The sequence below is a fragment of the Aythya ferina genome (assembly GCF_964211825.1).
Source record: "Aythya ferina genome assembly, chromosome: 2".
NCBI classification, from domain to species: Eukaryota; Metazoa; Chordata; class Aves; order Anseriformes; family Anatidae; genus Aythya; species Aythya ferina.
The window spans coordinates 61,025,943-61,038,658 of NC_140297.1; the positions used below are offsets into that span (position 1 = coordinate 61,025,943).

Here is a 12,716-nt window from a genome sequence, read left to right on the forward strand (position 1 = left end):
ATGCAGAAGTTCTCATGGCATCTTTTCATGTTGTGAGTATTCTCCAGGTTGGAAACTAGAAAGAGGTTGTGTTGTTTGCAGCCAAGTCCACATAAAACCAGCTGCAGAGTCTTCAGAGGAACCCAGAACTGCACTCCAGCACTTATTTTTTTTATTAATTAGGGAATATTCTTTCATTAGTGGTAAACCTAGAAGCCCAGTAGGTTCAGAAAGATCCTGCATGGAAGGCTGGTGAAAACGGAAGCCACTGTATCTGCATGCCAATAAGGGGAGAGAGAAAGTCTCTTAATGAAATTGGATTGATCAAGTAAATGGTTGGAAAGCTGTGGGACCTTTGAGGTTTGGAAGGCATGTACTTTCTTATGTGGTACAGAATGAAGCAGCAACCTGATTAGTAAGTTCCTCTAACCTATTTTTATTTAAAATTCAGGCAGAACAGAAATGGAATGCAGGAGCTAAACTATCCCAGTTCAATTAGCACAGAAAGGCGAAGAGCCAAGGTTTTCCTCACCAAGGTCTTCAGGGGCAATTCTCAGGTTTCCTCTTTCCAGCATAGCCAGATGTATTCTCCGCACAGGGCCCAGAGTTGTAATTTTTATCTCATAGTTGAATACTGGTCTGCGTCTCTACTTCTTCTCCAAACATACTTTATCTTTCCTTTGTGTGATGCTCTGCATGTATTTGCAGAATCTCTACAGGTTTGGGTGTCTCCACACACTAGGAGAACTGAGTGGAACTACATGAATAATGGATAATTTGGTTCACTGGATGAACCAAATGATTGGGGAAAAATGTGGTTTAGGTAGACTGGAATTAAAAACATGTTTTGCTTAATGTTCAGGTGATTTAACCCATTTTTTTTCACCTTTCTACTTTAAATTAAAAAATGAAGTTACTCTCAGAAAAAATAAAAATAAAAATAAAGGTATATTTGAAAGAGAAAGGAACATTTAAAAAATGCCAAAGTATACCATGCAAATTTTGCTGATCCTTCCTACTGTCTTTTTGGTCAACTTGTATCCTTCCTAAAGATGCTCTTCCTGTTGTTGAAAGACTTAGTTCATTTAAAAATAAGGAATTGTTGCTTCTAAGCAGTGAGAGTTTTTTAGATGCTAGCAACAGCATACAGTCTGGATGTTTTCAGAAAAGATGATATTTATAGGAATTTGTCCTGGGAGACCTAGCAGAAACTTGGGCTTATAGCTATCCTCACCAGGTACTACAGCCTGCCAAGAAAAACTGTACTGTTACCATTGGCAAACTATTAACTTTCACAAAGAGGGAAACTGTTCCTTCTCAGGACAGCACTAGCCATGCTCTAATTTTCAGCCTCACTTACTCCCTCCCTGCTTGGGACACTAAGTTGAAACGAAGTGATAGATTGGCCCAGTCCTCATCCAAAGCATGGTTTCCTCAGTACACAAATGCTGCCTTCCTCTCACAAATGCTGCAAATATTACTTGACTCTGGTATACAGACTTTAAACCAGACATAGTTTACTTGACTCTCATATATAGACATTAAAACTGAGCTGCCTCAATTTGAAAAGGATATCATGTTTAATCTAGTTTCTACACAGCCCCAGCCTGCAGCATGACCTTTCTTCCCAACACGGCACTGCTTCACATTTCTCCCGGGAGCATGCGTGAAGTCTTGAAGACTTGAAGTCTTTGTGGGAGCACTATGACAATCTTTATAGCTTTTCACTTCTCCTTGAATTGGAGGATCGTATTTGTTTTCACTACGTCTTATTTTAAATTCAGACTTCAGTGGAAATCACTGAAACTTTCACTGGCTTTGAATAAAGTGTTCCAGAGTCAGAGAAAAATCTCATCTTTTAAAAACTCCTTATCTCCACCTGCATGCATAGCCTAGATATGGCCTGGCACATTTGATAGGATCTCACATGTCGGTGTGGGATGTAATGATTAAATTAGGCGCCTGAATGTACTTGGAAAAGATCTGCAGCACAGATCCTCAAAGACTTCACTTTACATAGATTAAATGGGGAATTTAAGTCTTTACGCTGGAAATATTAGTTAACTACACATCTAACATGTAGGTAGGTGCAAATTAGATGCCTAACTCAGATGAAGGTGATTTCACCTTCAGCGGTTTGACTGAATTGTGCTTAAGATGGTTCTCATTCAACCATGAATTTATTTTCTCTTGGAAGTTTCTATTTTGCTTACATAAAAATTGTAGAAACTGGATTCATACTCAGAATGGTCATTAGGTCCTGTTACATAACCATTTTTTAAATACAGAGACAGACTTCCAGAGTGGTTTGAGCCTTGGTTTATGTATATACCTTGAATGTTATTTAGTGAGAGCCATGATAGCTGAGCACACCTGACACCTACTTCCAAGGGAGTTCAGGGAGGCTTGTGGAGGTCTTTCTGTAGCCTAATGGCAATGATGTTAACTGTCTCTGTGGACATTTAATCCAGTCATTATGTTTCACCTTGTGACTAAAGATCAGCCCAGAGTGTACCATCACATACCTTGGGTAGTGCTCTAGCTAGTTAATGGTGTGTCTGGACAGACTGGACGGTTGCAATACATAAACGCTTTTGACTGTGTTGTTGGAACAGATGCTTTGCATTTCTTCAAGTAATGGGCCAGACCTGACTACAGCCACCTGGTCTTGACTAGGTTAGAAAGTGAATTCTAACAGCACTACTCTTCCATTAAAAGTTATGCGTGTTGTTTTTTTGTTGTTGTTGTTTTTTTTTAATTCTTTTTCTTTTTTTCTTTTTTTTCCCCCTATATATAATTTCTAGTAGCATTTCAGCTACTTTTGTATTCTACGTGTTTCAGGATTAAAACAGGCACTAAATAAGCAGATAACGTGGTTTTCTAACTCTGCAGACTTTAAAGCATGAAGGTCAAGTTTTGTTATATCCTCTGATGGAGGGTCTTTCTCTCATGGGGCGTTATTTTGAGTTTCATAGTGGCTCAACTAAAACATTTATACTTTTCAAAAATTTTTAAGCCTTTCTACATTTTTATGTATGGAAAACTATAGGCCAGACTAACACACTGGAAGCAACAGCTGGCAAAGATGCAACGGGTAATTGAAACAGCTTCAAAAAAAAAAGTTTAGAGAATCTGTAGAGCAGTCTCCCTGGGGGAGAAGCTGAACCACGATGTCGTTTGTGGGAAACTGCAAAGATGAGTTTTGAGACCACCCACAAAACAGGCATTTTTCAGCAACTTCGTTGCAAATTTTGTAATGTCTGAGATGGGAACCACGTATTTCTCATCTGAAATAGAAAAGTGACTGATATGCTGATGATACTAAGTGACAACGCAAGTAATTCATTTAAAAAACATAATATGTGTTTTTGGTTCTGCAGTTGCTGTCTACAAATAGATTGTATGATTTTCATTATTTGATGCCTCATCCTTTTGTTTCCCCCAGCAGAGGTGATGGTGACAAGAACAAGCAGCTGCCAATCAGACAGCAGTGGGTTCATGGAGGAGCTGCCAGAGCCCTTAGTTTTGCAAGTAAGGAATCGATCAATATTCTATATTAATCAGCAGGTCTGTGAAAACTCTGTAACCCTGGCACAAGTAACAAACAAACAAATAAATAAATAATCATGGAGTCAGGAAAGCTTAATGAAAACAAATTCACCTTCCTAGAAAACCTCATAAGGCAAGAAGCATTCTCAGAGCTTTGTGCAATTCTCCCACCACACTAATGCAAGATTTGCGCAAGGTTAGAGAAGAAATGAGACATGAATCTTTGACGGAACAAAGTAGTGGTTGCTAAATGAAAATGATAGTAAAACTGTAATTAAAACTGTAATATATATATATTTTTTTTTTCTCCCCCTATTTTTCCTCCCTTTTTTTCTTCTTTTATTTTCTTCAGAATGCATCTTTGTCAGGAAAGATGAATATTATTTCTGATAACTACAATGAAGAAACAGCCCTGTCACATAGGACAAAGTTTCCTATGTTAAATCAAGATTTCCAACAAAATCCAGATGATTGTGTTACTGAGGTCTTCATCACAGCTTATGAGAGCATCTTGAAAGTATCTAAGCCAACAAAAGCATGCAGTGACCAGGGAGAAGAGATTAGTCTCCTGCTGACTGCAGAAAATGGTGATTATCAGGCCCGTAATGTTGAGCTACATAGTCTTGTCCAAGAAAGATTACACGATATGGACAAGAAAGAGCATAAAACTGGAAGAAAGCAACTGGAAAAAGAGGAGTGCATGAAACAGTACACTCCTTGTTTTAAGAGTGATACTCAGGATGAAGGAGATCCTATCTCCTCAAAATCTGATCATCAGTTTTGTTTCAGTACAGGACATAAAAATGCAAATATAGCCTTCACTGAACTGAGTGATACAAACCATGCAGTCATCAGTGAGGGCAAACACAGAGGCAATGATGAAGGTGAGAGGTGCCTGACTGAAAAGCACATTGGATTTGCATATCAAGAAAATGCCCATGGAAGCAGTATAGAACATGTTAAAGGACAGTGGTGGGGCCAGGAAGTGGTTGGCAAAGATGGTACCCTGCTTGCAGTGAATGAGGAGACAAATAGACAGATGCTCTGCAACTTGGATAATAATGCAAAAAATACAAGATACTTCTCTGAAAGGGGGCTCACAGAAACTCTGTGTCAGGGCATGGCAGTGCAGAGTGGGAGTAGTGCCACTTCAAGCAGCTCTTCACAAGTATCTTGCAGTCCTCTGTGCTGCCTAGCAGAAGGGCCTGGATTAAGCTCCCCTGAAGATCAACAGACTGGTAGCATAAGGGAGATGTTAGGTGCTGACAAACCTGAACAGGCAGGCACTGTCCAAAACTGCGAAATGACTCGTACTCCTCTGAAATCTGTTACTGTTCAGATGCCTTCAGGGCTGGAGTTTACTTCAAGGGTGAAGTGCAAAGGGCAAAATGCTCCTTGCATTGAAAGCCTTGCTAAGGATGACCCTGTGGACATGTTCAGCATATTAGCGCTCCCTGATGGTCGTCATCTTGTGTGGTCAGACCCAGGGGCTTCAAAGGACGGTGTGAAGCAGACCACTGAGTCCTCCAGCCAAACTGACACCCTCACCAGGAAAACCAGGCCGTCACTACTGCTTTGTCCACCCCATAGCCACCTGACAAAATCAGCCTCTCTAGACAGCATGCTCTTTGGCAAATACAGATCGCACCACTGGGGTGAAACCTCTGGCATCACAGGTGCACAGGGCAATCACTGCTGTCGCTGCTGCTGCTGCCACAGCTGCTGCTCAGGGACATATCCTGTGGCTGTTTCTCCCCATCGCCTTGTAGGCTGCTGCTCAAACCACGCCACCACCAAGCTGCAGCTCTTGAAGACACTGACACTCCTGCAGAAAACTGCGATGCGAAATCTTCCTCAAGTGAGTAGGTTCCTTCAAATAATAATATATAGATGGCTGACACACTTATTTGCTAAATGCGCAAGCTATCTTTATCTCTCCTCTGCTATTTTTCTTGTTTCTTTAGTGAGACATATCTTGGGAATAAAACTGAGAAAATGGGGAGGGAAAGAAGCACTCCGTTCTGGACAGACATGGCAAACATGTCTGTGTACCTTCAGTTTTGTTGGGCCGCTTACTTTCATAATGTATGTTCATCAACTCAGTCTTAAAATATTTACTGTGAATGAAGTAATAAAGTGTAATAAAGGTGATAAAGTTTTCAGGTTAAGTGCAGAGAAGAAATAAGATTTGATTTAGAGAATGAGTTTCAATTAGTTTCTGTGAATCGGATGATTTACAGTAACTGAGTATTGTACTGGGTAGAAGAAGCAAGGTTATATAATTTAGTGCAATCCTCTTTTACTGAGAACTAACAATTTATATTATAGTGTTTGTTAAATACTGAATGTACATATTCAGATACATACCATAAGCCAAACTGATTTAAATCAAAGGGAAGAGCAACTTCTCAGAGCCTCAAGTCATTTTATCATGGTAGAGTAAGCAGTTTTCATTAAATCTAAGGCTGTGTTAAGATGACCATTTGCAATAAAAAGATCAATAGTAAAAAGTCACCACATTATTATTTTTTTGGTCAGAATTGTTGAGAGGTCCCAAAAGTTGTGAAAGACTCAGGATGTGTTGGGTAAGAAAGAAAGGAATGGAACTGAGAAGGGCTTTTATGTCCTGGGAAAAATGTAGTGCAGTATACATCCAGATTCTTTGCAGGACTTCCTGTTTTTCCTCTTTTGATGCCACATCGTTGAATATATAAATCTGCAATGTCTTGTCTTTTAACATTATATGGAAAAACATGCATTTGTTAGCTATCATGCTGTTGCCACAAGATGGCAGTGAATCAGTAACTTATGGTGGACTAGAAGCTTGTTCTCACTGATTACTACTTAATCACTCTTCCAATAGGGGCTAGTGGTGATTTTTCTTCTGCAGTCTGTGGACAGGGAGTGTGGGAGGAAAAGGCTTTGCACCATACTGTTATCCAAGATCTGTCCTTAGGGATATGGCTTCACATCACCATCACTGTGCAATAAGAGAGTGAATATACTGAATATTAGCCACTCTGTAGATATTTCATGGTTGCATATTTTTGCTTTACACTAAAGGTAAGGTAGTTTCTACGTATTTTACTGTAAGAAGCTCTCTCAGGTTCTACCCCATTTATCAAGGGCATGCACAGGGAATGCAACCACTGTGGAGCAACTGGTAGATAGTAATGGTACCCTACTTGTACTCACTTTACTTGAAAAAATGGCCTGCCTTGGAGTGTTCCTGGGCAAGTTAGTCCCCCCCCTCCATCCCTGCTGAGATTGAACTATGAATAAATCTATGTGAACATGTGCTCTGTGATATGCCTGAACAGTCAGTGCCAGGGGAGCTGTCCTTACCTCATCCATAACATTTTCACAAACCTCGTTATACTTTTTGGATCTTTTGCATGGTGTTTTCCAGATTTCTGTTAGTCTTGAGGAATCATTTATATATAGTCTGTTGACTTCATAGTGACGTGCAGGACAGGAGCTCTTCAGTCTCATTTGGGCACACCTTTCTGATGGCTAGATATCCTGATCTCTAGATTTGGTGGTGAGATGAAGTCCTCTTTATTATATGGGTACTGCTGACTAGCAGTACCTAGCGCTCTCATCTAGGAACAGGCAAACTTCCTGAGGATCAAGATTAAAGACTGTGGAGGGGAGCTGAGGGGGGATGAGCAATCAGCCAACACTTGATCCGAAGGTCCTCGTAACAGTTGACTGCTTCAGTGGGGTGCATGATTGTTGCCCTAACCTATAGCATTAAGAGAACCAACTGTGCTCCACATGGAGTAGACTCTTAGGAGAGCTCTGCTCCACTACAGTCATAGGACCAGCTCTGTCAAATCACTACCAATCTCTGATTAGCCCTTTCTGATGCCATCCTATGCCACTTGAAGCTAGATAGTTCATTTGCTGTTATGGGAAAGTTTATCCCTGGGTTCATACACATCAAGAGCGTGCCTGTTGAAATGGAGATTGAGGATGAGGTTTATCAAATGCATGGGGAACATCTTTTGCTCTCGAGCTGAAGCTGTTCCTTCAGCAGGGCTGACTTCCTCATGTTTCAGGCCTTGGTGGGCCTGAGGGACACATTCAAGCATACAAAAATGAAGAGATCTTCAAAGGCTGTGATTCCAGGGATTCAAAGAGATCAAGCATTGCCACACTTTGTAGACATGACTCTTGCTCTTGGTCAGTTATGGTAGTCAGCAGTGGAGTGCAGGTTCCTACACTATCTTCCCATGATTTGCTAGAGACTAAAATCTGCCAAAGCAAGAACATGCTGAACTCCTTCTTGCACTCTGAGCAATTTAAGATGTAATAGGGACATGCCTTCAGAAGGCAGGTGGTACTGTCTCCAAAATCACTTTGATGATGCTGTCTGCATTACTTCCTTTAATGAAGTGTTAAAAGTCAAGGAAAAGTATGTAATATGTCTAGAAACTTAGACATCTATGGACTATAGCAGCAGGATTTATTTTGATGTTACTAGCAGGTTGCACTTATATTATTCCTTTGCTCCAAAGTAGTAATGGGAAAATCTTAACGATTTTTTCTATACTATTGCTACTCATTCATCTGATCTTCTTTGAGACATTCCTGGTGTAGATGTTTACATCAGAGTAGATGTAAGTGATTAGTCATACTAGATTCCTTCTCTCAGTCAAAAAAAAAATAATAATGGTGACGTTTAATGATTCTATGATTTATGGCATAGATCCTCTGACATGTTATGGGTGTCTAATTTTGAAACAGAACAATTGCTCTGTCACCGTACTTGGATGTTTATCTGTTATGGTAAATGTCTGCACTTCGTTAGATAAATCCAATTCAAGCTGTCTAACGGGTAATAGATGAGAAATTATCAGAAACTTAGCAGAACCTGTCATGAAAGACATTTGTACCTCTCATAGTACTTATATTTCTTCACTCTCATGCTTACTCTCCTTCTCCCTCTTCTTAGTTCTCTTTTTCAAAACAGTTTCTAACTTTCAGTGGACAGTAATTTCTCATTAATTCATAGTAACTCATCCTGCTGGAAGATAGTATCTGACGACAGCATAATATCAGGATTTGTCGCATTTTGCCAGATTTTTGATCAAAGTCCATTTCCCACTTCCGTGGCAAAAATGAAATTCCCATTGACTTGACTAGTGCCACATCATCCTACATCATTTAGGAAACAAGGTGGTGACTGGTATGCGAGTGATGCACCCAGCACAAACACACTTGAAGTGCCATCTGGACTTTCATGGCAGCTGCTCACAGAGCCCCTGTTGTGCAGTTAAGAGATGGGCCCATGTCCTTTGCACTGTCAGCTTCAAATGCACTTGCCATGGAGGCACTCAAAGAAAAGTAGTAAAGTGGGGTGTCTTCTTGCTTTTCTATGCAGTGTACCCTCCAGGAAATAGATCTGATGAAGATCTCCTGCCAGCACTTCCGTGAGAAGCTGGATGAGATTGAACAGCACCTGACTGAACAGCAGGCACTGCTTTCTGATGTTATGCCTGATGAAGGAAGGTAAAGGCAGCCCCACACACTTACTTAAATCCAAAGCTAGCACCAGCAACAGCCCATGGGCACTTACAGTCTGTCTGGACACTTGTGTTACCATTACTGGTCAGTGAGTTACAGCCGTAGGCATCCTGAAAGTGGAAAAGTATTGTGATTTTTGCTTAGAAGAAAGTCCAGCTACTCTCCATACTGTTCAATCATGTATTATGAAGGGGAAAATTGCCCTATAAATGTAGACTAGATTTTTAGTGTGGAATTACTGTATTTTAATAGTAATAGGAATCCAGGAATAGGTATCAGTTAGCTTTTCATGGATTCTGCCCACGTTCACAGTGATTATTGAGAAGCCTCATTTATACAAAAAGTTCGTAGGGGCTTCTAGTCTTGAGCTGCATGAAAGTAGGACATTTATGTAGTCTTTGTGATAGTAATATATCAGAACTGATGAACCTGCCCAGACTCAAGCCCACTCTACAAATGCAACATGCTTAATTTTGCAAGTGGGATAACTGAAGACCTGGAGTTGAGTGGACAATATTTTTTATATAATTTTTTGTAAGTTATTCCATGATCATGGGTAGAAATCAGATGGCAACAGTGTGTGATACAGGCATTATGGTGGGGCAGAGGAAGAGGAGCGTGCTCATTGCCCATTCAAGTGTGCTTTCACTTCTGACCCTGCAGGGAGGAAAGCAGAAACCTGCAACTCCTACAGCAGGCCATTCGTCAGGAGGTGGCAGAGCTGGAATTTCAGCTGAATGATCGAACTTGCCAAGTCAGAGAGGGCATCCTGATGGTATGTTGCACAAGCCACCACTCTGGGTCTTGTGGGAAGTTTTTCTGACAAGCTTGGGTTAGAGGGTAAAGACTGTAATGGCCACTGATAGAAGTCCTTTTGCAGATTTTACATTAGATATATCTGTTGGAATAAAATGTCCTCTAGGCCTTTCTCCTCCTTTTTATGGCAATGTCTCATTTGCCAAACATAGCATATCTTCTTCAGACCAAGCATAAGAAGCAGGCATGCTTCATATACTCTTGTGTATCCTGCTTGATTCCTTCTATTATATTTTTATTACTGCAATATGCTTTTCCTTCTATTTTCTCTGCAGCAGCTGGACCAATTACTGGTAGAACAATCCCATCTGTTTTCTGAGCTTGGACTCTCTGATTGGAAGGGAGAAAGAAATGCCCAGAATAAACAAGCACTTCCAGATGCTGCTGACATTGTGCATCCTAGAAGTGGGTGCTCAAAAATGGTACTTCAAGGAGCTCCTAGCAAAAACATCACAGCAGCAGACTCTCTATCTGCCCTGCAGCCAGGGGCACCCTTGGCACCATTTTCTACCAAGACAGTGCCTGAGCTGAATTCAGGTGAGTCTGACCCACAGGAACCCTCCACCAGCAAAAAGGAAATAAAAGGACCTCCCCAAGCAAAAATGGACTTTAAGACCTTTATACGCAATGTAAGAAGCTGTTTTAGTCTCAGCCTCAAAGTTTTAAGTGGAAGGGATTGCTGACTCACAATGCAGTTGAGCTATGCAGTGCCTCGTTGCCGCAGCCTAGATCAGGACACTTTCCTGCTAAACGGTGTGTTCATCCCAAGGGACAGAGCCTGTGCTTCAGGGCACTGTCAGCCTGCACAGACAGCACAGGAACAGGCTGGGACTGGACCTGCCTTGCTATTTCTCTCTAAGCTGTGGCAATGACCCAGATGCTCCAGAGAGACGCATATATAAATACGTACATGATGTCTGCTAGGCTTGCTTGAACTCTGGATGCAACTGTTCAACTAATTGGTATATTCAAACCTCTCCTATAGTGTGAAATTAGTAATTTATGGCTTCAGTTTGCAAAGCCAATTACCTGGTTTTACAAGGGCAGTAAAGGCAGTGAAACGGAAGGTTTGTTGTTTTTCCAAAGAAATTTAAAGTCAGCATTTCTGACAGATCTGATCTCACAATGTAATCATAAAAGAAAAAAAAAAAAAAAAGTTTGCTTGCCTTTCTGTTTATTAAATATTTCTAGCTAATTTCTTATCTGCCTTACACTTTGATCTGTTTTATCTCAACATGTGTCCCAATTTTTAAAGTAATGATCATTCTTTTAAGTGAACAGTTAGGGTCAAATTTTGCATAACATTCATATAAACAGTTGGAAAGAATACTCTGTACTGTAGTATTACACTGCTTTCCTGATTTATGCTGATATTGCTATTGGTATTACCAAGCAGAATCAGATTCCTTTGCACACAAATCAAAGAATGAGAACCATAGACAGTAAGGAGCAAAGAACTGAAATTTATTTGATATCAGGTTTTGTCATCCTTTTGTACCCATTTCCTTTTCAGAGTAATCTTGGTCATTTTCTCAACATAACACATTTCCTTTTGTTTATTTTTTTTTCAGCTGAAGAAATCTTTCAGAAGTCCTTTAGGTAATGATTCAGCAGAAGGGAAAGACTGAGGGAGGACAGACTGATGGATTTTGTTATTAATAATTGTGGCCTTTCTCCTTCAATACATGGTATATCTCAGAAGCAAATGAGCAAAACGCTGCTTTATGCAAAGTTTTGTTCACAGCAGTTTCATTTGCAATCAGGTGACTGGCCAGAAAAGCAGACATCTTCAAAGGATATTTCAAAAAGAGACACTGCATTTTGCTATTTTGTGAGTGCAAAACTTACTGTATTACTCTTGGCATGACATGGGGCTGTTCTTTGTAAAGTCATTTACAAAGAAGAGGAGAGGGCTTGTCTTAAGAAGAAACTTACAAACTTGTGGACAGCCTAGAAGGTACCTCTAGAAGCTATTCTCCTTAAACCCAGTTATTTTAACATAGTCCTTCAACCAATATTAACCCTCAGGTCCAAACTACCTTTTATAGCCAGCCCCTAGCCATCTTCTAGCTTTTAACTAGCTAGTAAAACCTAATTTGCCTCTGACTAATTTTATGAGGCTTGTATCTGTTGTCCGTATCAAATCAGGATCTCACTGACAATGTATAAAATGTTATATACCCACACTGTCAAACCATTACTGTGGATAGTCTCCTAGCTGTCCTCTTCATTTTCATGTTTGCTTCACACAAATCTAACTGAAGAAAAAAAAAAAGTAAAAAATAAAAATCGCGGGATTATAAACCTTCAGTCAGAATCCTGGTTCAGTTTTCTGGGGAGTGCTCAGAACTTGGATTCATGCAGAAGAAAAAGAAACCCCCAAACCAACAAACAAAACAACAAACAAACAAAAAAACACTAGAAAAGACCTCTCTGGTTTGGAGTTTAGCAAAGAAATCCAACTAGCTCATTTTCAAAGCAGTTTGTTCTACTGCTTTCAATTTAGCCCTTCCCGGGCTGTGAGACATCCTACTGGCTTGTTTGTTTAATGCTCTGGAGGGATCTTAGATGTCATTTAGACTTTGGTGTTGCAAATCACAGTTCTGCAAAGGTGCAAATAGAAGTAGCATTTGCACATGTTTAAGGAGAAAATGGAGTCAAACATGCTGAGCAGCCTGGAGGCTCCCTGCACCTCGATGTTTCCACAGATGTTCAGGGCAATAAAATGATTGGGGGAGAGGTACATAACACAGGAACCGACAAGATCCCCCACAGCCTGCTGGGCCATGAATTTTGCTAGTTGAAATTTGCCCCTTTCTTGAGACCCCGCATGGGATTTGTAC

The 12,716-nt window shown here is 40.4% G+C and overlaps 1 protein-coding gene across 4 annotated transcripts in view; it reads left to right on the plus strand.

Annotated features, from left to right (window-relative positions):
- ITPRID1 (ITPR interacting domain containing 1) overlaps window positions 1-12,212 on the plus strand; it is a 76,291-nt gene extending 64,079 nt beyond the window's left edge. For 3 of the 4 annotated variants that reach the window (XM_084507527.1, XM_084507530.1, XM_084507529.1), the window contains 6 exons: window positions 3,425-3,510; window positions 3,881-5,386; window positions 8,915-9,042; window positions 9,721-9,832; window positions 10,149-10,410; window positions 11,445-12,212. In XM_084507527.1, the coding sequence (XP_084363653.1) occupies window positions 3,425-3,510; window positions 3,881-5,386; window positions 8,915-9,042; window positions 9,721-9,832; window positions 10,149-10,410; window positions 11,445-11,476 (2,126 nt within the window). In that variant the 3' untranslated portion in view covers window positions 11,477-12,212. The remainder of the gene's footprint in view (window positions 1-3,424; window positions 3,511-3,880; window positions 5,387-8,914; window positions 9,043-9,720; window positions 9,833-10,148; window positions 10,411-11,444) is intronic. The other variant, XM_084507528.1, reaches the window with a different exon arrangement.
- The last annotated feature ends 504 nt before the right edge of the window (window positions 12,213-12,716 follow it).